The 25722-nt window shown below is 45.5% G+C and overlaps 1 protein-coding gene across 4 annotated transcripts in view; it reads left to right on the plus strand.

Annotated features, from left to right (window-relative positions):
• LOC135244678 (SH3 and PX domain-containing protein 2A-like) overlaps positions 1-25722 on the plus strand; it is a 109911-nt gene that overhangs the window by 61368 nt on the left and 22821 nt on the right. For 2 of the 4 annotated variants that reach the window (XM_064317163.1, XM_064317165.1), the window contains exons 7-8: positions 7138-7182; positions 10686-10814. In XM_064317163.1, the coding sequence (XP_064173233.1) occupies positions 7138-7182; positions 10686-10814 (174 nt within the window). The remainder of the gene's footprint in view (positions 1-7137; positions 7183-10685; positions 10815-25722) is intronic. The other 2 variants (XM_064317164.1, XM_064317166.1) reach the window with 1 other exon arrangement.

Raw genomic sequence — 25722 nt, forward strand, 5'->3', positions numbered from 1 at the left:
TCTGTGTGTGTGTTTTTATGAATTAAATAGTAACATTGTGATACAATACAGTAGCTAACCATTAATGTCAATTGCAATTGATAAGTCACGCTGTAGTCTAGGCGGATGGAACCTGGGCATGGTGAGGGAGTTCTGCCTAAAAAATGAGCGAAAAAAAGCTTCATATTTCAGACAGCGTGAGGAAGGTCAGTAAGCACCTTTGGAATGAGTTCAGGGTGGGACAGCATGTCGGGAAGTGACTGTAAAACTCATCTTCCTGCCAGGATTGTCCTCTAGCATCCTGCTGAGTTGTGTTCACTCCTCTTACAGTGTGCCTGTAGCTGACCTTTGACACCAATATGCTTTTTTCTTTCTTGTTTTCAATTGCTTTTAGAGTCATGCATTTATTTTTCTTTCGACACTGAGCACACACCTTGAATGACTCATTTTGACAGTAACCGTATGCCCATTTTACTGGAAATGATTTTGTTCTCACGTCTTTGGCCTTAAAATCCACAGCTGCTCCGGGGCATATGGTACCAGGATACGGACAGAAACATTTTGGGAACGACATTCCTCATCACACCTGATAATTGGCAGCACATTGCCTGTGCTTGGCTGTGCTGTATTGATGAATGGAAGGCTCAGGCAAAGCAACAGTGAGGAGCACACAGCATTGAGGAGGGTATAAAATGGTTAAAAAGTCTATCCTAAATGGATAATTGTGTTGGGCCAGGGGGGCATGTTAATTAGACTCTTTATTGACAGTAACTTGTTTCCCAGACATTGTTCGACGACATGGGGTGAGTGCAGAGAGCATTGTGGGTAGAGTCCATGTGAGCTCCACATGCACAGAGGACTCGGATTTGCGGTGTTTATGTTTACGGGGAAAATGGAAGGGATGACTGTGGGCTGTGAAGGGGGTTTGGGCTCACAGTGTTTGGGTGTGAGGGGTTTGGGCTCACAGTGTTTGGGTGTGATGGGTTTGGGCTCACAGTGTTTGGGTGTGATGGGTTTGGGCTCAGTGTTTGGGTGTGAGGGGTTTGGGCTCACAGTGTTTGGGTGTGAGGAGTTTGTGCTCACAGTGTTTGGGTGTGACGGGTTTGGGCTCACAGTGTTTGGGTGTGACGGGGTTGTGCTCACAGCCTTTGGGTGTTAGAGGGTTGTGCTCACAGTGTTTGGGTGAGAGGGGGTTGTGCTCACAGTGTTTGGGTGTTAGAGGGTTGTGCTCACAGTGTTTGGGTGTGATGGGTTTGGGCTCACAGTGTTTGGGTGTGACGGGTTTGGGCTCACAGTGTTTGGGTGTGACGGGGTTGTGCTCACAGTGTTTGGGTGTGACGGGGTTGTGCTCACAGCCTTTGGGTGAGAGGGGGTTGTGCTCACAGTGTTTGGGTGTGACGGGGTTGTGCTCACAGTGTTTGGGTGAGAGGGGGTTGTGCTCACAGCCTTTGGGTGTTAGAGGGGGTTGTGCTCACAGTGTTTGGGTGAGAGGGGGTTGTGCTCACAGTGTTTGGGTGAGAGGGGTTTGTGCTCACAGTGTTTGGGTGTGAGGGGGTTGTGCTCACAGTGTTTGGGTGTGAGGGGTTGTGCTCACAGTGTTGGGTGGAGGGGGTTGTGCTCACAGTGTTTGGGTGAGAGGGGGTTGTGCTCACAGTGTTTGGGTGAGAGGGGTTGTGCTCACAGCCTTTGGGTGTTAGAGGGTTGTGCTCAGTGTTTGGGTGTGAGGGGGTTGTGCTCAGTGTTTGGGTGTGATGGGTTTGTGCTCACAGTGTTTGGGTGTGAGGGGGTTGTGCTCAGTGTTTGGGTGTGAGGGGGTTGTACTCACAGTGTTTGGGAGTGATGGGTTTGGGCTCACAGTGTTTGTGTGAGAGGGGGTTGTGCTCACAGTGTTTGGGTGTTAGAGGGTTGTGCTCACAGTGTTTGGGTGTGATGGGTTTGGGCTCACAGTGTTTGGGTGTGATGGGTTTGGGCTCACAGTGTTTGGGTGTGACGGGTTTGGGCTCACAGTGTTTGGGTGTGACGGGGTTGTGCTCACAGTGTTTGGGTGAGAGGGGGTTGTGCTCACAGTGTTTGGGTGAGAGGGGGTTGTGCTCACAGCCTTTGGGTGTTAGAGAGTTGTGCTCAGTGTTTGGGTGTGAGGGGGTTGTGCTCAGTGTTTGGGTGTGATGGGTTTGTGCTCACAGTGTTTGGGTGTGAGGGGGTTGTGCTCAGTGTTTGGGTGTGAGGAAGTTGTACTCACAGTGTTTGGGTGTGAGGGGGTTGTACTCACAGTGTTTGGGAGTGATGGGTTTGGGCTCACAGTATTTGTGTATAAGGGGGTTGTGCTCACAGTGTTTGGGTGTGAGGGGAGACGGTCACAGTGTTTGAGTATGAGGGGGTTGGGCTCACAGTGTTTGGGTGTGATGGGAGGCGCGGTCCAGGGAAGAGGGGAGAGTGACTCAGGAGAGGTGAGGAGGCAGAGCTACGTTTTGGTGGGAAAAACAACTGAGGTTTACCTCAGCCTCTAAAGCTGCTTTCAGTTTTCTTAAGTGATACCTGCTTTTTTCTACGCAGCGCTGTTTGAGAAAGAGCATCAGCAGCTGCTTCTTAAAAATGGAAAACCTCGCTGTGTTTGCACAGCATAATAAATCTGTTTAGTCTTTCATGACTAATTGTAATCTCAGTCACGATCATTTCAGAAAAAAAGGTTGGAGCGTGTTGGTTACAGTAGTCATTTTATTCAGCTGTTCCACTTCATTCTACTTTTTCTTATCTTTCCTTTTAATGCTTTTTTGATATTTTTTTTCCAAATTCAGAATGCCTGATCATTTACAGGAGCTGTGCTTATTGCTGCAGCCTCTGCTGTCTGTTCTGGAGGGTGCAGACTCTGTTCTGGAGCACACAGACTGTGTTCTGGAGCACACAGACTCCGTTCTGGAGCACACAGACTCTGTTCTGGAGCACACAGACTGTTCTGGAGCACACAGACTCTGTTCTGGAGCACACAGACTCTGTTCTGGAGCACACAGACTCTGTTCTGGAGCACACAGACTCAGTTCTGGAGGGTGCAGACTCTGTTCTGGAGCACACAGACTGTTCTGGAGCACACAGACTCAGTTCTGGAGCACACAGACTGTGTTCTGGAGCACACAGACTCTGTTCTGGAGCACACAGACTGTGTTCTGGAGCACACAGACTCTGATCTGGAGCACACAAACTCCGTTCTGTTGCACACAGACTAGCACACTCTCTCCTCTCCAGCACAGGATGTAGCTACCGGTTCTTACATGCTGTGAGCTGCTGATCAGGGTCACGAACACGAGCCAGAGGACACACAGTGCGGCTCTACGAGCAGCCCGCAGGTCTCGCCTTGACCAGAGGGGGTCGCTAGCGAGCCAAGACGATGCGGTCGTCATGGCCAACTGAAACCCTCACATCCCTGGGCAATGCTACAGCCAATTGTGTGTCAACACCACCCCCCCATTTTGCCTTGAGCTAAACAGAGGACATATGAACACAAGCTCCAATTCTGAATCGGTTAAGAGGAAATACAGGAGAGGTGGCAGGACTCTGTATATGCTGTATATACTGAGCTCCTGTACTGCTCTGCACAGGCTCTTCTCTGTGGCGTTTTCTGTCCCAGTGGGACAGCTTCCATACTTTGGCAGTGGGCCGAGGCTGTAAAACGAGGCGGTCAGTGGGTCGTGGTTATCGCTGATCGGAACAGCTGCGTGTCCCTCCCCGGCTGCAACAGGCCCTCGCTGTGGGACTGCAGCGCGATTAGCCTCAGCTGGGACGTTAGCGCACAGTGCGTTATCGCAGCTTGACGGCTCTGAGCCCGGTCCGGTCCGAGCTGCGGACCACGGCGGACCGCATAGCTGCGTTGTCTGGGGGACGGTGGGAGTCTTATCGCCTGTCGCATTCCTGCAGCTGCCTGGATCGCGCGCAGCTGGCGGCTGTCATGCGCAGTTTTAGCAGAACCGCCGTTTCTCACTGTCAGATATGGAGACGCTCGGTGTGGCGCGATGGACTGTGCCACCGTAACCACTAGGGGGCTCCACCACCAGGACAAGCTGTGAGTTATCAACAGTCTGCATCTCATTACATTACATTACATTACATTACAGGCATTTAGCAGACGCTCTTATCCAGAGCGACTTACACAACTTTTACATAGCATTTTTACATTGTATCCATTTATACAGCTGGATATATACTGAAGCAATGCAGGTTAAGTACCTTGCTCAAGGGTACAACAGCAGTGTCCTTACCCGGGAATCGAACCTGCGACCTTTTGGTTACAAGTCTAGTTCCTTACCCACTGTGCTACACACCGTCCTACAATCTCTGTAGTCATTCAAACTTGGAGGCTACACAAAACTTTCCAGTAGGAGTGCATCCAGACCTGAATACCCTGTTTGGAAAAGCGCGGGTAATGTGTTATGTGAGGATATTTTTTTAATGAATTTGACCAGCGGTGTTTTGGAAGATAGCTGGAAGGTGGAAGTCGTGGAAAAAAAGTTAGATTTAAAATGAAAAAAATAAACAACGGTCATTTTTTGCACGTGTTTATGCATGTCTTGACAGGTCTCATTTTCTTCTGCATCCTCAGTCTGTTCGGCTAAGACATTTGTGCGATGAGAAACGCTTCTGAGAACAGAAAGCGTCCAATTAGTAACGGAAACATCGCAAGCTTCCCTGGAGGGGCCCTAAAATACTTGCCTGCTGACCTCAGTAATGACTTCCTACACCTCCCCCTGTACAATTATCATTCCCAGTGGTGTCTTTTGGTTTATAAATCACGGCCAAAGATAAATGTGAGAAGGCAGGTGTTTTTGGTGTGATAAATGACATCATTTTTAATCTATCCAGAGTGAATATGTAAATTAAGAGATTGTATTTAAGGCAACCGTGGCACAGTGCAGGAGGCTATTGAAAACACAGAGTCTAAAGCTTCACTGGCTATAAGGGTCCTTGACACTGGACGATAAATATTTTCCTCTTATCACAAGTCGTGTCAGACTGATAGCAATTTATCAGTCAAACACTGAGTGATGTATGAAATGAATAGTCACTGATTACTTAAGCTCTTAATCACTAAAGTGTACCCTGCCCTTTGGAAAGAGGAGTGTTTGAGGAGGGAGTAGCACTTGATTGAGTGAAATGCATTAAGGACAGATTAAGCAAGGAGTGGCAAATGCACCATTTCTTCTGTTCATCCAACACTAATGCACGATGACTCAGCATCTGTCAGCGTTTCAGACAGGACACTTGACCAGCCCTGTTACAGGTGGGGTACTGTTACATCACCATGTGCCTGATGTCATTTTAAAAGAAATCTTGGGTTGTGTTGTAAGGAAAGTAAATCCTGCATTTCCAATCTTGTGTAAATTGGGTATTGAATGGGTGGATAAGGAGTCTGTCTTGCATTGCTTTTGCGTCTAGAACAAAGTAATGTGCACACACGCCCAGCATCATTTCAGGTGCATTGTAAAGACAGAGTGAATGATCGTGAGCAGTAAAACCCAAAAAACACAGCGGCATCTGAAAGCGGTGTTTTCCGTTTCACAGTAAGAGAGTTGTATTTTGGAGAAGCAGCACTGTTCCTCGTCATGGTACATCCATCTAAACACACTTCCTCTGGAACTCTTTATGAACTTCTACTACAGACAGTGGACGTTTGATTCAAGTTCCAGTGTGGCGTCCGTGATAATTGAAAATACTGAGGCAGACTACTGATATTTTTTTCGGAGAACACTATATGTGTGTTCATGTAATCTAGCAACAAAAAAAAATTATAAATGGCTTTAGGCCCAAACATCAGCAGATTCCGGTACAATCACATAAACAGCCGTGCACAGTAAATCCTATGTTTTCCTGTCATCCCTGAAAAAAGCATTCTTGTGAAGAGCTTGTGGGTGCAGGGTTGAGGGAGCAGGAAGTGGGAGTTAAAATTTTGGACAGTGGTGACGAGGAGCATTACAGAAAGGGGCAGATGCAGCCATATGATCCAAACCTGGAAACTACAATCCTTAAAACTAAGGTCAGAAACGGGTCTTTCTCCATCACCCTGGTCTAGTTATGTAGAAATGTTAAGTATTTTAGTAGGAGTTTGTCCGTTTACAATCAAAGAAAGGAGCTTAATCTAGTTTACACACACAATCACACACATACACACACAAACACATTGAAACACACGTGTGCAAACACACAACGCATATACACCAAATAGGCTCTGACAAAATATTGCAGTTATCAATAGGCCTGAAAGGACTGGACCCTCTAATTGCACACAGGTTTGGGTGATTGGGAGTGGGCTTTTTGCACATAATCACAGGAGTTAGCCAGTCCTGTGGATAGCTGCGATTCTGCTTACATTCCTGAGGAAGTCTGTTTATCAAAGACCCAACAGAGAGTAGGGGGGGGGGGACCTGGCTAAAATGCTTTCAAGGGGAAATATTCCAGTATTTATAGTTTTTTTAAACACATTTATATTTTATATATTGTCCTCATATATATATTTTCAGTTAATTTCTTTTGCCAGCTGTGTTTCACTTTTGCATAGGAGCCCAATTATGGATCCTAAAGTTTTCCTGAAGATTGAGATGGTTAAAGTAGGAAATGTAGGCCTCGTTTGTGAAGTTGTTTTTAGGCCCTGTTTGTGATGTTGTTGCAAACACTCTGACCCCTCAGCCTCAGCTTTCATGGGGTTCATCTCATGTCTGGGTCCAGACTGGGAACAGTGCCCCCTAGCTGCAAGGATGTTACACAGTAGCTTGAGGTGATGGTGTCTACTGCTCCTCAGACAGTACTGGTTTGCATTGTTACTGTAGCTATATTATTAAATGCATTGGATTCATTTTACATCTTCATCCATTGACTCCAGCTAGAGAGTTCTTGTCTCTGTAAAAGCAGAAATTGATTTGCTGTGGTTTTATTCGTTTGTCCGTTTGTTGGCGACCACATCTTACCAACTGTATGAAATCAAGCAATGGTCAACAGACAATGTATCTACTTTACATGCTTATAGACATTACATTGGGATGGTAGCCATTAAAGTAGTGTATCATCTCAAAGGAGCTCTCACTAATCCATGCCCTGTAGACGTGTGAATGAGTCTGGGGTCGGCGGTGGCGTGAATAACTCTTTTTCTCTCCCTGCTGCCATGGCGACGCGCAGTTTGGATGTACGGGCTGCCCGAGAGCCCGAAGAAAGAGGTGCCAGGTACCCCTGCATCCCCCCCCCCCCTTTTAGGGGGGGCCTGCATCTGTCTGATGTGCACTCTCACAACACGCAGCTCAGCCATCGCTTCCATGCGGAGTTATTTGTCATAACATTTTTGGTTAATTTCCACCGGGAACGATAATTTGCATAGCTGTTACCGCGGCCGTAAAATTATAACGAGGGTTCCTATTCAAACGTGTACTCTGAAACGAAATTTCTGCAAACGAGCTGTGATTATAGAAATCGCTCTCCGAAGGAATTTTATCGTACGTCCTGTGTGATGAAACATTTCTGACCAGCCTCTGTACCCATGGGAACCACATATGTGTTGATTGGCATGTGTACCGCGGTGATGATTCTGTGTTGTAGTAACTAGTGAATGATTTATGGTTCATCCTTTAGTTGTAGTGATAATTCCCGGTGGAAAGGGTTATTTGCTGTGTGTCTTTTGTGTGGTTGCGTGCCTGATTTGAGATGTTTGTTTTTTTAACATCCAAAAATGCATCCACTCATTCATTGGTTTTCAGTGACTGTGTTTGTCTTTCTGGAGAAGGTCATATTCAATACCTGGGGGACCGGCCTTATATCTAGTTTATTCCTTCTCGCTTTCCTTGCCGAATTGTTATGCTGATAGCCTGCAAATGCAGTGAGACATACCAGCTCCAATATAGCTATGCCATTTATTTTATTTTTGGAGAACTACATGATTGGGCTAATTAAGAAATTAAGAGCGGAGCAACGTACATCCCGGTCCACCAGGCTTTGAGCTTGACGTGCGGTTTGCTAAACCGAACCCTGCGGGTGTGGCATGCAGTGACGTGTTTGACTGAGACCCTACGGAACTTGACTGCTAATGTAGCATGTCACGGTCTGGTTCCTGGGCCTGCCTGGGTTTAGCCAAGCTAATGCCTTGGCCAAGCAGTACAACCTCAGGAAATGCCTCATTTGTCTCATAGAGTCTCATTTTCTGATGTTGCGAGCAGCGTGCATTCAAATCTGGAATTTCCCAGCAGGTGGATTGTTTGCATACAGGAGCGAATAATTTATTCCAGCTGAGACAAGCATGCATTTTCTCAGTGGTTCTTAGATCTGCAGTGTATTTTCACAATGTTCTTGAACAAGTTGAAATGAAGTTGATTCAACTTAAGGCTTGTTTTATTCCCTTCCTGTGTTGATATCCGTCTGCGTAAAGAAGCCGTTGAATCGCATTATCCTTTCCGTACAGATGTGGGAATGGGGAACGCTGGCATGCTTCGAACGGGCTAAGTGTGTCTGTTTCTGATTTTGGGGCTTGCTTCACCGTGTTTCTGCAGTGGAATTAATTTTTCTTAAGATTTGCTCGAAGTTTAATGTGGATCTTCAGTGTTGATGGAAGGTGTGGTGGACTGCAGTGTAAAATGGTTTGGGAATTTGAAGGGTAACGAAAACGTCACTAGTATGTTCCAGCAAATACTCTTGTGGAACGCTGAAACTCTCCGGCTGTATAATTGGACAGCGTAAAAAAAATGTCCTTCGGTTGAATTGCAGACATGTTAGTTTTTAGAGGAGGTGGTTTTCAGGTATGGAGGCACGCTTTTGTATGGGCAAATTTTTTAAAAAGTAAACTATATTTTCAGACACATTTAAAACAGTGAAAAATTGTACGTTGTGCCTCAGGCCAAACCAGGTGAAAGACCTGCCAGGTGTGAAACACATTACGAAGGTCTGACTAGCCAGATACCACGGGCCCCTTTTATATGAATAACACATGAAATTATACAGGTTTAGGGCTCCCTGTTGGCTCAGCTGGGGAAACTAGCTCAGCAGGAGTGTGCCCTGGGCCCTGTGTGCCAGACACGATGAGGTCATGTTCTGGCCAAATACATCCAGTTCAGTCAATTAAAAAAATCAAACGAAAAATCCAGTCAAAATGAATTTTGATTTTACCAAAACTTGGTCGCAGAATGTGTGTGGAAAGATGGGCTCCACCTGTTGAATTTTCCCTTGGTGGCATGTAGGCTTTTGTAGGAAATTTCATCATGTATCCTGTATGTCACCAAGGGAAAGTTCAACAGGTGGTCCCCATCTTTCCCCAAATGACTAGGTATGCAGCAAAATAATTGGTCTTGTTCTGGTTGATGCATTGTAAATGGTTTGAGCTTACCGGTTGAATGAAATGGTCTGCAAATGGCAAAAATAAATAAATCATGAAAAAAGCAGTAGCAGTCAGGCTGTTTGTGTGTGGATCCTTCCTTCAGAATCAATGCATCTGGCTCCCTGCGTAAAACAAGCTAGATGCACAATCAAGTCGCTGCTGAACTATTCAAAGACTCTTTGAACCGATTTTCCACTACCTGCTCAATAAATACACCTCAGGAAGGGGAGCCTGATCTAGTCTCATGTCTAATCTGACCTAATCTGGTTCAGCGCACGAATATTGGAGTTTCATTTCAAAGCCACCCTGGGTGCCCGTTTCCATGGCGACACTGCGTGATGACGATCGGGAGAGGATGCAGTCAGCTGCAGCTGATCCGGGATGAGGCCACAGGGACACAGGAAACACGGAAGAACTCGGAGTGCCGTTTTCCCTACACAGGGCACGGAATAACCGCAAAAAGGCTCACGATTAAGTGTGCAAATTAAGGAAAGAATATATCGTAGCAACTGCACAAAGTGTACGTGCACGTGACAGTCTTATCATATATCAGTAAAGACCGACGGAGGGTTATGAGTTGAAAGCTTTTAGCAGAGATGCCGAGTCTTTCATACGAAGTCACTGTCGCCAGTCCAAAAGTCGAGAAGTCTAACAGGAGCGGAGAAAAAGCACCAGCCATCGCCGTAGAAACACCCTGCTCCTGCCATCACCGTAGAAACACCCCGCTCCAGCCATCGCCGTAGAAACACCCCGCTCCTGCGCTTCACATAAACAGAGTCTGCCCCTCGCCAGCCCTCCGTCCCGCTCATATGTTTCTATTTAAGGGCCGGAGTGTAGACTCTTATGATTGGTGCGTACATCCCCCCCCCCACCCCCCCTCTGGCCGGCTCCAGCCCCTGCCGGGAGAAGGAGTCTTTAAGCAGGCTGTTTATTTTCCAGGGGAAGCATTTCTTTTCTTCCCTTCGCTCAGAGCACTCCTTCTCCAACCCGCCCGTGGATCCCCCTCTTTCTGCCGACCGGCAGCCAGCCATTGGAGGAGCCCCAGCTGGGACGGGGCGAGTTTAACGGCCCTGTGAGCTGCGGAGAGAGAGAGAGAGAGAGAGAGAGAGACAGAGAGACAGAGAGAAGGGACACTGGGAATGTCTCTTTATTAGGCTTTCCTGGGCCGCTGCTCTGGCCGGTGCGGGGGCTGGAGCCGGACTCCGGCTGTATGGCCGAGCTCTCGGGGAAGCGCTCTGAGCCCAGCGTGCGTTGTGATTGGCGGAGGACGGCGGAGGTCTCGGGCCTATGGCGTGGCGGGCGGCGGGGGGCCGGTCGCGGAGGGGCCGGACCGGGAGCTGGCTGACGGCTTGCTTTGTGCCCTCCCCAGGGGGGGACGGCGGGGACCCCATGGTGCTGGAGCAGTACGTGGTGGTGGCCAGCTACGAGCGGCAGGAGAGCTCCGAGATCAGCCTGCAGGCCGGGGAGCTGGTGGACGTCATCGAGAAGAGCGAGAGTGGTGAGTACTGACCCCCCTAATACCTCCCCCATCCCCCCCTCCCAATACCTCCCCTTCCCCCCCGAATACTCCCCCAATACCCTCCCATACCCCCCTAATACCTCCCCGATACCCCCCCATACCCTCTCCCCAATACCCCCCAATACCTCCCATACCCTCCCCCAATACCCCCTAATAACCTCCCATACCCTCCCACCAATACCCCCCGATGCCCCCCATACCCCCGATACCCCCATACCCTCTCCCCAATACCCCCGATACCCTCTCCCCAATACCCCCATACCTTCCTCTTGATACCCCCCCATAACCCCATAGTTCTCTTTCCACTCTCTCTATCTTTCTCTGTCTGTCTTCCTCTCTGTCACTGTCTGTCTCTCTGTCGTTGTGTCATTAATCCACACAAGAGAGTGACTTACAAAAGTTTAGAACATCAGTCTAAGTGCGATATCACCAAGAAGCCATAGTAGGCCCATTTAAATGCATTGACTGTAAAGCTAGCCAAACCAAGCCACGATTAGCACTATAAGTGAAAGTAAACAGAACTACTCAGCGAAGTCTGCATTCTCACAGGTATACTTGTAACATTACTGCCCCAGAGGGCTCTTCAGAGAGAAAAAAGAGGGTAGCTAAAGGTGGTCAGAGGTCTTCAGTCTGTTGGGTGATGGGTAGGGACTGTCTTGACCTTCTCCATCCACGGACTGCGTAGAGGTTTCTTCTGGAGGTGTGCTTTAGCCAACAAACACCCCAGGCTGTTCTTCCCCTGTTGGTTTAGGCAGCGGGCCAGAATGTAAAAAAGCGTATTAATTATCCAGGTTACTTTAAGGGAAAAATTGACCCACACTAAAGTAATGCACACTGGTCAGTTAGACTGCAAATTTACCGTATGGAAACAAGTTCTGTTTATGGAATTCCCTGAGTGTACGTTCTCTTGACTTCAGACGAGAGAAATGCAGGACTCGCTCACAGCTAGCACTGTGTTTCTGCGTCTTTGTTGTAAATGGCTCAGAACGTCCATGCAGTGGTACGTGTAGCACTGCGCTCCCTCATATGCATTTATGAACACAGAAAGGAGGACATTATGTACAGATTCAATATGTTGTTCATTACTATTGTATGGCTGGCTTCTTGCCATTGACCTACATTTTAAATGCTTTAACAGAGTCTTTATTCCACTGGGAACGTCCGATGCCAGCGAAGCATCCATCGCTCTGCCTTTCCCTGCAATTTGGAGAGCGTGTCTCCGATCTGTAGTTTATTTGATTAGCCCTTTTTATCAGATGTGAAACGGGACTGTGCCGAAATGTGTGGAACTGTTCCTGCGTTCTGTACTGCCGTTTGCTCTTTCTCGACATTTCTAGAGCGAGGCTCAGTCAGCAGAACGCCGGGCAGTTTTTTTTTCAATGTTCCTTTCATACGTTTTGCAGAGTGAGTCCATTGTCTGCCTTAGCCCAGCATGCGTGTGGAAATATCGCTCTCGGAACATGTGTGTACTCTGTGCGTCCATTATTCAGTGAAAAGAGCTTTATAACAGAGTCCAGTGAAACTTTTCTTTTTGTTCACCTTAAGGCTTAATGACAGTTTCTCTATTCATTGCCGTCTCTTTTCAGTTCGGCATGTTTGCAGGCCTTGCCGTTTGTGATGCTTAGCTGCTGATTCGATCAGTCTTGCTGATGGGCTGAAGCGAACAAAGTCTCCAAAGGTGTTTAAATTCTCACACCGGCAGCTGTGAACGGCAGCTGTGTCAGATGAGGCTGTGCAGTGCCTGAGTCTCAGAGACTTTCCAAACTGAGCGCACAGGCTCGGCCAGTTACATCATGCAACATTATGGCAGGAAAGCCATAAAAAAGCAGTAAATGTTGCCGGTGATTTGTTGCCATTGTTCTGCTGTGGTCACATGATTCCAGTCACATGATTCCTTTATATTCTCCACAGAGGATGGCCGTACAAGCTGCAGGTTTTTAGGGTTTTAGGTTTAGGGTTCTGAGCTGCAGGTTTATAGAGTTTTAGGGTTCCAAGCTGCAGGTTTTTAGGGTTTTAGGTTTAGGGTTCTAAGCTGCAGGTTTTTAGAGTTTTAGGTTTCCTTCTAAAGCAGTAAGGAGGTGAACTGAGTGAGGTTTCCAGTCAGCGTGTGAATGGACTGTTTATCTTTCTTTCTGCATCAGCAGGGTAAGCCGCGTTTCCACCAAAATTACCCGGAACTTTCAGTCCCAGGAACTACTTTACCAGAAACTAAAAGGTTCCTTCAGCCAATGGTTGCCTGCGTTTCCCCCGGGGTCTAAAGTACCGCGAAGATTAGGCAAATTAGCCCACTGACGTTGTCGTCGGTCCATCTTCCATATGATTTCTTCTGTAACCCCATACTACCACCGAAGTAGCCTACATTATTTTCTAATAACCGGGACAGCCCGGAGGGGTTTATTCCACTTATATACAACGGGTTACCAACAATGACTATATATGGTTACTTTTGTATTTATTGATTTTCATATATCCTCTCAAACACATTCATTAACAGCAGAAAACATGCACACGTTGTAAACAATTTGCTGTTTTATTACTTTCTCGTCGTCAATTCCATATAGGCTAATCGCAAAATGACAAGAATAGAACGAAAACTCGGACTTGCGTGAAAATGTAAATTAGTAGTGGTACAGCCACCGTTTGCTTTCCTTCGAAGTTACTGCTAGCCGAGCAGCGAAGTGTGCCCTCCAGATGCGAACCATGCACCATAAATGAGTCCATAGTCTTCCTGGTCTTTTCGTGGAATTGAAAAATGGCAGTAAAATTGAGTAAAATTACGGCAGTCTGAAAAAGCTAAAGTGAAGATTACTAGAATTAACCTGTTATTTTACCCGGATAAAAAGTGCGGAAGGTGATTTCCAGTTTGCTTGTACTGTATCACCAATGTTAATTATGCAGAACTACCGCATACCTCACATAACTGTATCAAACGTTTTGAGTCAATTACAACGGGCTAACAAAGAAAATCCGGAAGAAAATATTCAGCAACCGAATTAATCCGTTTGAATGTTTTGGTAGCCTACGTAATATGCTGTCCCAGCACGAATGCTTAGCATTTTATAAAACGAATACTAAAGCAAGAAAAGAACAGAAGAGCACACGTTATAATTCCAAGACGTTGACAGGTTATAACCAAAAGTAGGCTACTGCGCCGCATAACATACAAGTTTGATTTGAAGTTATTATGAAAATAAATTGGTTTTCCGCTGCATATTTTCAAACATGGCGGGTAATGGCGGAAAATAAATACAACAGAAATGCTACGAGTACTCGACCAATCAGAAATGTTCAGCGCTGCAAGCTCCACCCAAAAGGTTCCTGTACTTTCGGAAAGTACTACCCCCCGAGCAGGAACGTTTTGGGGGGTAAAACAAAGCCCCCAGAACTAAATTTAGACCCTAGTTCCTGCGGTGGAAACGCACTGAGTTCCTCAAAAGGTTCCTAGTTCCGGGGTATAGTTCCTGCGGTGGAAACGCGGCTGTATTGGCTCAACAAGTGGGCTGTTCTGAGACTGGCTTTACTAACACCTTTTATACACAGTATGATGTCACAGTGTGATGTCACAGTGGGCTGAGGTCAGTGTCTGTCCCATGGTAAAATAGTAAACGTAAACATGCAATGGCGTATTAGCGCTGGGCTAGAACAATCACCTCCACCCACACGGGCCCTGTTCCTGTGAGACTGGAGACCAGCTCTAATACAGAGACCACATTTTCAGTAATCTGACTCTCAGTGTTAAAATACACCAACTTTGTTAACTGAAGAATAACTATAATACAGGCAGGTAGATATACTTTTAATGCTGGCAAAAAAGTCCCTCATCAAACAGGGTTTAAGTGTAAAGATGCTCTATCATACTTTCGCATGTAATACTGTAATGAAGTACACTGTCAACGCATGCACAGATCATGAAGAATGGTTTTTATGTGTGTGTGTGTGAGTGAGTGCACCCGTACATGTATATGAGTGCGAGAGTGTGCATGTGTGTGCATGTGCGTATGTTCTTTTCTAACATTATTAGAAGCATATTTTAGACCCTCAACAGTTCTGATAGGTAGTTAAAGTTAAAAAGCAGTGACCTCATCTCTGTGCAGGATGCCAGTGCAGACAGGCCCAGGTGCATGTAGATGATTTTAGGTCTCTTTTAACTCCTTTAGGTCATTTTCACAACTGTGGGCCTTTACTGCCTTCGACAGAACACAGGCTGCGGTATTAACACAGTATTCATGATTCATTTATCGTGGTCCTCTCACATTTACAGTATCCTTTAATGTGGGCTTCTTGACTTTTTTTTCTGAAATTAGCGACAAGGTGGAAATGCTGTCCGACCAGTGTGGAAGGAGCTGGACAGAATCAGCCTCAGGTACCACCTGTCCTGCTGTAGCTGTAGCCATAATCCTTATAGATGATAAAGCTGTATTACATCCCAGTGGATGTCTGTGATCTCTGTGAATCGGCCAGTTTGATTGGTCAGCAGGACACAGACGGGGCCTGGACTTCCTCTCTCATCAGCGGGCATCATTTCTAATGAGGGGCCCGGCAGAGAGCTGGTGTGCAGTCAGCGGGTAATCTCACATGAGCTCATTAGACCTGCGCTGTCTGCGGTGTTCTGCAGAAACCTCTGCTCTTTTAAATACACCCTGCATTCAAACCCTAACTGGCCTTAAATCAGAACCGGGATTAGCAGGGACATATTGGCAGCGTTTTTGTTTTTGGAGTCAGGAACGGAATTAATCGTCCTTATAAGAATTTTTGAGAGCCAGGACCTGGATAACAGTCTGATTAATATGAGATTGAGATTTACATAAAGCCAGAAATTTTACCTGAGTATTCTTGTGATTCTAAACAGAGCAACTCACTCAAAAGAAAGGAAGATCTACACAAACTGTAAATATTATGCATCCAACCCCCACTCATTTCAATTTATGTGCTATTAGTTTAAACTTGTAAGGATGGAATTACTCCTGGTTATCCTACGAAGGAAAGAATGCTGTATAACATATTATTCTACACGAGAAGAGGTTTCTGTGTTTTCAGTGGAATCAAAGTTCTTCTTTTCTATGACATGACCACAGCAGTGTTTTCCCTCCTGAATACTTAAGGTTTTAGATGCGTAGTGCTTTTTTTGTATGTATCACATCGTGTTCTAGTGCACTGAGAGAGAGGCGGTCTTTATGGCCAGCTCTTGTAAATAAGTACTTTCTAGGAAAGATGTTTCGAGGAAAGAAAATGGCGGAATGGCTGTGGACTGATTAAGTGTGATGTGCACCGGTCTGCATTGGATATTTATCTTCCCCTTCTAGATTTATGAGTTCCCGTATTACAAAACAAAACTGCACAGGGCCAAGTGGCTCCAGTGCCAGAGCTGTCTGAGGTTGGAAAGCTGGCCGGGCCTGGCTTTAAAGCAGTATGTACACTTAGCCGTGCTCCTCCTGCTGGGAAACCAGGTCTGGCCTTAAAGCAGTATGTACACTTAGCTACATTCATTCTGCTGGGGAACCAGGTCTGGCCTTAAAGCCATATGCAGAATTAGCCCTGTTCCTTCTGCTCTGAAACCAGGCCTGGTCTTAAAGCAGTATGTACACTTAGCCGTGCTCCTCCTGCTGGGAAACCAGGCCTGGCCCTAAAGCTGTATGCAGATTTAGCCACGTTCCTTCTCGGAAACTGCGGAAATTAGCTGTAGCAGCTAAAAGGTGGACACTGCCTGTTCCTCACCACCCTAATCAGCCTGCCTCTGATTGGCTTAAAGTAATGATGTCAAATGGATATACGCAGACTATACACTTATATTAACCCATTCAGAAACATATGTTTTTTTTCTTCCTAATTTGGTATTGCCCACTGTCACCTACACCCATGTATGAGTTATGCAGTTGAAGTGTGGCCACCCCTATGATTTACCCGTCTTTGTTGTCATTGGCAATTTCACACCTACCAGACCTCACTACCGGAAGGTTTGTGCTGATTGGAGGAAAGAATTAAGAATGACAACTGGTAGCCAATGGGTGCATTGAGAGGAGGAGCTAAAGCAGGAATTAGCTGGGGAACCGTAGCCAACTTACGCTGCCCTGTAGTTGTCTTATGACAGAGGAGGCTTGAAGGTAGGTGCCCAGTCTGTGAATACAGTCCCCTTTACTGACCGAGCTGCATCTGAGCCTTTCTTCCTTTGTTCAGTTAATTTACACAGCCAATACGCATTGATGTCGTTTAAAAAAGATATATTTATTTACTTAAATATGCTTATAGCTGTCATATTAAGGAGCATTTGGTAGAAACAGAGTAGAAACTCAAATTGGAATTTAGCACTGTATTCTACCTGAATGTTTACCCCAGTTACCCCCCCTTCTTACCAGGACTGAGTCTAACCACAGCTTAAAATAATAACATACACATTTCAGAGAGTTAGCTGTATGATTGTCAGAGTCCTGATTTCTGAAGCTGACGTGTCTTGTTTCCTTTTGGTACTTTTTTTTTCCTCATTTTTTTGCAATTTGCAAGCTTTATTCTTCAAAAGAGATCAGAGAGGCTTTGTCCCACGGGTACAGTTAGACGGTCTCAGCCCGCTCTGACCCTGCGGTTCGTTCAGACATGTGCTCTCAGTCTTTCTGGGCTGGAGTGGGCTTGTGCTGGCTTCTGTCCCGTTCTGCATCATCTGCTGGAAGCGTTTGCCGGACGGCCCGCTAGAACGTGTGACGGTAAAAAGGGGGAGCTTTCATCGCTCTCTGATCTTCGTCAGCTGAACCGTAGTCTGTTCCTCAAGGTAAACAAGCGGCTGCTTCAGCACTGCGGAAGGACAAACTTTGAGAATGCCTCATGTAAGTCATTAACATTCAGTCATTCCACATTGAAGTGAGTGGGATTTCTCAAAGATCACCAGGGGTGAGTGGTTCACTGTCCTCAGTCATCTGTGATATTGATGCGCGTTTGTGACAAAGCCCACTACATCCAATACTCAATTAAAACTAAAAATACTAAGTTGAACATTGCCATGACAGATATGCGTCTTCAATTCAATTCAATTCAATTCAATTCAATTCAATTCAATTCAATTCAATTCAATTTTATTTGTATTGCGCTTTTTACAGAGAACTGTCACAAAGACACTTTACAGAGTAGCAAGGCAAGAGACAGAGCAAAAAGAGCAAACAGAGCAAACACCAGGCCTGGACCCCCAAATAGCAAGTACGTAAGGTGAAAACTTCTCAAACGGTGGAGAGAAAAAACTCCCCAATGGGAAGAAATCTCAAGAGGAACCCGGCTATAGAGGGGGGGAGTCCATCCTCCACTGGCCAATCTGGAGTAAAGTAGCAGACAGCAAATAAAATGGGTTAAGCAGGTTACAGCTGAGGTGAAAGCTAACGTCTTGCTGTGACACACTGTATACTGTTACTACAGTAGCTTAAATAAAAAGGTGCTTTCCCAGTTAAAATGCAGCAAGTGTAATGGTATGGAGCTATCAGATCTCCTCTTGGGTTCTCTCTAGAGTGTGCACTCCAGAGCTGGTCTGGAATGGCAATCAGTGTTCACCTCAGATCTCTTTTTGAAGTGAGGATTTCAGTGAGTAACTGGAAAACCAAACGGCTTTTACTGCTGGATAGTTTCAGTTGGAGGTGGAGGCGAGTTTTACGTCTGGTTTTCCTGCTTCCAGGGTCTTGATGTCATTTACTAGTGCATCAGTGTGAATGGATATTTGAGTTCTTAATAATATCAGCACATTGCAAAATAAGCATGAGAAAGTTTATTGAGAAGCACATAAAGGTTCTCTGTTCAAGTTCAAATGTTAACAGTGAGCTGCACTATTGTGGAATGGCAGTGCAGTACTTATTCTTTTTACCACCAAAACACAATTAAATGTCAGAAGTCCATTTAATTTAAATACATAACACTGGCTACCATCTGAAAAGTGAACTAGTGAACTAACTAGTGAGCCTTTGCTGATTATAGTGACCATTAGTAACTGATTATGAAGTCACAGCTATGCGATGAAGTTTGCTCTTGCCAATATGCATTTCTGTTCCAATTTAACCATCTTATTTACAGGAGCAGTCACTGAACTACTGTACCGGTCCTGCAAATGAACACTTTGGTTACCATGGCAGCTAGGTATTTTTAGCATCCAATTTAATTCCAAAGCTTGTTTTTATGTGTTTGCAGCGCTGGACCTGAAAGCAAATCGTGTTTTGATGATTTCACAGGTGACAGGTCAGAGAAGTATGCGAAACAACTTGTGGTCCTTCTGAAAAGCTTAATTTGCTATTGTTCATCTTGTAAAGCAGGAAAGTTTCCTTGTTTCCTGCCTCAGAAGTGGTGATGGGAGAGGTCTAGTGGTGCTTTGATGTCTCAGCCAAACGTGCGCTCACTCCCTCCCGTTTCTCCTCGCATCAGTGTCTGCTTCAGCGCTGAAGCCTTGGGGTACCTAACGGTAACACACGAAAGCTGCAATTACCTTTTTTATCAATTATATATTTTCTGTTTTTTCCACTGTTAAGCATTTTATAACAGTAAAGATGTCTGGGGCATGATTCATCATGATAGACAGCTCACGGCATGCAGAGACTTGTATAGATAGTAAACAAGGAAATGTGCTAATTGGAAGCAGTGCAGTTTGATTAAAGACAGCATGTTAAGTATTATGGTTATTATACGTATGCTCTGCAGTGGTGATGGTGTAGACTGGACTGATGCTTTTATGTGTGTGTCTGTGTGTGCACGTGTGAGTGAATGTATGAGTGTGTGAGGTAGTGTGTGTGTGTGTTTGTGTGTGCGTCTGTTTGTGTGAGTGTGTGTGAGTGTGTGTGTGTGAGTGTGTCCTGTGGCCTTTTGTTCAGAGCACCATGTCATGTACCGTTTTTCCTAAAGTTTTTAATGTGCACCCTAATGAGCTTCAAGTGTCAGAGCAGAGTACAGCCCCCGTGTTCACCAGCTGTTCTGCTCACTTCCTCTTCCTGTTGGGGGCTTTGGAGGGGGGGGGGGGGGGTTGGAGGGGTAGGAGGACCATCTATGCTTTTGCCTTGGCCTAAAATATGGAGTTCTGGAGATGGTTGTGTGCGTTATGCAATGCGGAACTGATATCTGCTCTTCTGGTGTATCTCACACTGTGGAGCGTTTGGCCTGGAGGCCTGACTGCGATGGAGGGCAGTTGGAGGGAAAGCTTGTCCTGACACTCAAAGCTCATTGGTCTGAGTACCAAGCTGATGTCTCCCTAAGTGGGTCTCTGAGTGGGTCCCTCTGAGTAGGTCTCTGAGTGGGTCTCCCTGAGTAGGTCTCTGAGTGGGTCCCTCTGAGTAGGGTCTCTGAGTGGGTCCGTCTGAGTGGGTCTCTGAGTGGGTCTCTGAGTGGGTCTCTGAGTAGATCTCTCTGAGTGGGTCTCTGAGTAGGGTCTCTGAGTGGGTCCCTCTGACTGGGTCTCTGAGTGGGTTCTGAGTAGGTCTCTAGTGGGTCCTCTGATGGGTCTCTGAGTGGGTCCCTCTGAGTGGGTCTCTGAGTGGGTCCCTCTGAGTAGGGTCTCTGAGTGGGTCTCTGAGTGGGTCTCTGAGTGGGTCCTCTGAGTGGGCTCTGAGTGGGTCTCTGAGTGGGTCCCTCTGAGTGGGTCTCTGAGTGGGTCTGAGTGGGTCTGAGTGGGTTTGAGTGGGTCTCTGAGTGGGTCTGAGTGGGTCTGAGTGCGTCTCTGAGTGGGTCCCTCTGAGTAGATTCTCTATGGTCATTGAGGGTCTCTGATGTCCCGAGGGTCTCTATTCTGTGTCTGATGTCTTGAGTGCTCTGATGGTCTGGTGTCTGAGGCATCAGTGGTCTAGTGCTCTTGAGTGGTCCGTGAGTAGGTCTCTGAGTGGGTTTCTCTGAGTGGGTCTCCCTGAATGGGTCTCTGAGTGGGTCTCTCTACCCACTCTGATGAGGGTGTAAGTTAAAATGTTGAACAACAAGGGAACATACCCAACTCCAGAACATTATTCCATTCCCTGGTCAGCAGGGAATGCAAGTGTTTTTGCACTTTTGCCTCAGAACATGTTATCATGTCAACACAGTTTTTTCAGTCACAGTGACGTCTGTGTTGCGGCTGTTTCTAAGCTATGTCAGGACTGTGGTTTGGAATGCCTCCAGAAGAGCAGAAGCCTATTTCATGATCTGTATACACACGGTGGATGTGTCAAACATTTTACTATGAAGTTGTCTTCTTAAATTTGCCTGTGGCAAGAGCGGTTGTCTCCTCAGTACACTTCAGTAAATCTGTGTCTGTGTCTGTCGATGTTCCTCCTGTGTCACATGGTCAAAGTACCTGTGTTTTAGCAGTGTGTGTCTCTACCTGTGGTACACTTGTAGAGTGTTCTTTACCTGTGTTACAGCAGTGTAGGTTTCTTTACCAATAACAGGTTTGAGATTACTGTTGTTCTTGGTGATATACCGTATCTAGTCCATTTCTGTATGTCCTAATGTACCCGAAGGAAAAACATCCCAGATGTCTACAGGAAAGCCTTCCATATTGTTTCAGTATGCATATTTGCATGAATTGCTTTTTATTGGCAGTGTATAATTTCTTTAGGAGTTCAAATATGAACGCATATGCAGGGACTCTAATAATCAGGAAGACATTTCTCTGATAAAGCCTGTTGACAACTTGTTTTACGCAAGAGAGACCCTGCTGTCTTCCAAATATGGATTGTATCATTTTTGTTGGAGAAACACGCTGCTTTGTAATAAATCAGATGTGTTTTCTCTGATGGAGAGAGGCTTCAGACTGGAGATGGTCATGGTTCCCTGACTAGTGTACCCCAGGGGTACAGAGACTTGTTCTGTTGTTATCAGCTCTGTGTGTTGGATGTGTTGTGCTAGTAGGTCGTGCTTATCACACATGCTAGGGGACAGGCAGCAGTGGATTCTGGGCAGAGATCTGAGTGTCCCTGGCTGAAGAAGCATTTCGCTTGTGTTTCTGAAGATGTCTTCCGCTGAGCAGCTCATTCTTGCGCAACCCCTGATTTACATTGTTTTCCACTAAATCCGCAGGTACGGAAGTCAGCCAGTTCACGGTCTTTCTGTTTATAAAAGAGCTCAGAGAACACTGATAATGTACTCTAGCCATGTTTTCACGCACAGGTGCCTTTTTACCATAGTATTTTTCTGGGTACACGGATTACTAGACAGGCAGTTTTCAGACGTGTGTTTCTAATGTAAATGCGCTGGTTCTGAAGGTGACAGGTCCTTCACAGACTGCACCTGTAACGTATGAAGTCTGACTAGGCCAGGAAATGAGCACTTGTGTTTTGGCTGCATTTTGCTCAGATGCATTTTACAGCTTGTTTCTGGTGTTCAGTTGGCTTATGTCCCCGTTAAGGCCAGCTGGGACCTTAGCTCTGGAACGACTGGGACCCCAGCCACCAATAACACCGCTTATTTACATTAAACCTGCGAATGCCACACGCCTCCTACTCTTAGTGCTCAGCAGTCTGCCAGGGCGCCTTTGTTAGAGCCAACTTTCATTACTCCTCAGTCATTCACTTCATTCTAGAAACGGGCAGTGTTACAACGCTGACCAAACATCCCGGTAACGTTGTGAGAACATTTTAGACCCCTACGGAGAAGGACACCTGCTTTCCTCATGTTTCTGTTCTGGAAAATAGCCTGATTGGGCCTAACATAATAATATCACCTGGGATAGTTGTGCTGATCCATAGTCACTGTGAAACAGATGCATTTCTATACATTTTTCAAACCATATCACGCTTAATTGGGCTGAAACAGACAGAAACATCCACTCTTTGTGTTCGTTAGTCAGTAGTTTCTGCTTTGTAGGTCATGTACTACACATTTGGGGTAACAATGACATGCGGGCATGTCTCACAGCCTTTTACATTTCTTAAAGGGTGATTCTGAAATATTAATGCTACAAATATTAACTTTGTTTTTGTCATGTTTTTGTTGTGTTTGCCATTGTTAAAAATCTAAATGGAATATTAAAAAAATGATTTATGACAAATCCTTACCCTACCACACTTTTTTGTGATTTGGGATTTCTCCCTCTCTTTCTTCTCCTTTCTAAATAAAATAGCTCCCTTTACATTTTGTAATTTGAATACTATGCTAAAGCCGTATGAAATCATTATGCTGTTATAACAACCACATTTTACTTTCCATTATGCTGGTGCGACGTTTCCGAGAATGTCATAATCATCAAGTCAGTTTGGCACCTGTTTGTTTATTTTCCACGACACGTTTCCTTAAAGCTCAGCTGGGCTTTCTGCAGTGCAGGCCTGTCTGTGCACTGCATACTCTCCGGACCATGGGTGAATTATGAACTGAAAAACAGGTCAGGACGTCTGTCTGACTGTGTCTGTTGAAAAAGGTTAGTAAAGGTGGCAAATGATCTTCTTCGCTCTGAATGGAAACATCTGTCAGACAGCTTACTGTAAACATCTGCAACCTGCGCACTTGCACTAGGAGATGGGGTCGGGGTAACAGGGGCCTTCTGGAATGGAGATATTGTTTGCTTTTTTGCCTTTAATGCAGGTGGACTCTGCTGATGTCACTGCTTTAATATAATCAGTCTGAGCTCATTAAAATGGCCGTTTTGTCCTGGAGGTGGTCTCGACACAAGGCCACGTCCCAACAGCTGTGCATTCAATACGAGCGAAATGTCAGCGTGGCTCGGTCCACTTTTCTGGTCTCAGGGGCGCTTGTTCGGTTTGAATATTGAAAGAGTCCTGTGTGCTTAACTTGCTGGTGCAGTGCCCTGGTGGCCATGACGCCGGCGTCCTGAGCCTCAAACTTTCAGCGCTCCTGCAACCAAACTATGAGTTAAAAACACAAACTCTGTGTTCGGGCTTTATTAGGAGATGATTCAGGACAATTATGCAGAAGACGGAGTTTCTAAGCGCCACCATTGTCGCGCTGGTCGTTCATTTCCCAAGCACCCCCTCCCTGGAGTCTCATATGAAACTACAACACCCATGCATGACACACTGGACTGTCATATTTTGGAAAATATCATTATTTCCGAGGACTCCTGAGCATAGCTAAGCCATATGTTTTGCTGATAGACCAAGCTGGCATAGTTTTCTGCAGTAAGTCAGAAGAGGAGAATGACAGCATCATTCTCTGGAGGAGGACAATGCCTATTGAACACAGATAAGATTTCACCGTCCTTGTGTAAGTATTACTGCTCAAAATATTTCGCTTATATGCATTATTTTTTTTAATTCAGTGTCTTTAAATAGGCTAGTGCTATTTTATAATGAGGATGTTTTACACTGTAACTGCGCATTGGTAGGTCAGTGGTGTTTATGTTTCATGCCCCGGATTTGACGTGAAGCTGGAGCATCGACAAAAGGTTTCGGTGGACGGTGGAATATTGTTTTAATGTTATCCCATCCCCATACAAGAAAACATCACATACTGTAGAGTACAGAAAAACATACGAGAGTTAATGATTACACATTTAGGTACTGTACCACATTGTGTGACAATGCTTTTGCATTTTTAAAAATCTGATATCGATGTTTCATCTTAAACATTCATAAGGGGCTCATTTATATGCTTTATAATGGAAAAAAGCATTTTATTCCTTTTTGGAGAGATTTTGGGATATGTTTCTGGACCCCTAGCTATTGCAGACCACTGTACTGATGGCAGGGCTGGCCCTAGCCTCGCGAGCCAGTCTCTTTTTTCACTTCGTTCAACAGAGCCTGGCTGATGCCTTGACGTTCTCAGCATAAACTAAGGAGGCTACCTTCCCGGGATAGTTGTATTTTTCCAACCAATCAGAGTGCAGGGGGGCGGCGCTCCAAATGTGGTGAGGCTTGGTCTGAAACGTGCACCGGAAAAACATTACCGGAGGCAAACTTTTCCTCTGACCCGCATCAGTTCGCCACTATTTGGGGAAAATGGCTAACGTTAACGTCAGAGCACCGACCACACCATCAAAGTTTATCACCGAGATATGCAGAGTCTGCGGTTCGAGGTTCGATAATAAAAGAAACAAACACAATTTATTTATCGGTGATACATTTATTTATTTAATTTTGGTTCAACAATTCCACTTCCATTATTGATTGTAACAGGCAAACAATCAAAACCATTGCTTCTTCTGGCCATTTTTCTAGGTATTTATTTGATAGCAGACTGCATACCGTAGGCCACACTTGAAAAATTAAACTTTTGCCAAATCCTGTAGGCAAGCAAGCGAGTACATCTCTGTTCGATAACAGAGTCACGCCATGTATTTGGCAAGTCTGTGATATAACAGAATTAAAATCTTCTTCGAATTTGTCCATAATTCTCTTTTTAGCAGATAATTTGGGTTAGCGATAGCTTTGTCCTTTCCGCCGGCGTGTTTCAGTCGGGACTTATGCAGTACACACGGAACAGAGCGAGGGAGTGTCGGGGGGGGGAACCGGCACACTGAGACAGACAGTTCGATTAACCAATAGGGAAGTTGCCGCTGGCTCCCAGCGGCAGAGGCTCCTCCCTTTTGCCCCAGAAAGTACATGCGTTCGTCCAGACTAGGCCGGCCCTGACTGACGGAAAGCTTGTAAAATGATGCAAAAGGGAGTTTCTTGTATCAAAACAGTTGATTTGTTGTGAAATACATGATTATATTGTGACTTTCCAGAAATGCTTAATTTAGACATTTTGGTAGATTTGGAGACACTGGTACACTACTTACTTTTTGCTTCATAGATCTTTAGTAGTTTTGCATATCCACCCTTTTACGCACTTGTGGTCAAGGAGTTTTTGATACAGGTCATGTATAGTTAACCTGTTTTATATATGGGATCTCATTATTTCATTGCAAACTAAAAAAGAACAAATTCATTTTTGCTTTTTTGCTTAGAAAATTGCATTTGTGGCACTTTATTTCTTCCTAAATTATTAATATAAACAAATCTAGTTAGTTAGT

The sequence above is a fragment of the Anguilla rostrata genome, chromosome 18 (assembly GCF_018555375.3).
Source record: "Anguilla rostrata isolate EN2019 chromosome 18, ASM1855537v3, whole genome shotgun sequence".
Taxonomy (NCBI): Eukaryota; Metazoa; Chordata; class Actinopteri; order Anguilliformes; family Anguillidae; genus Anguilla; species Anguilla rostrata.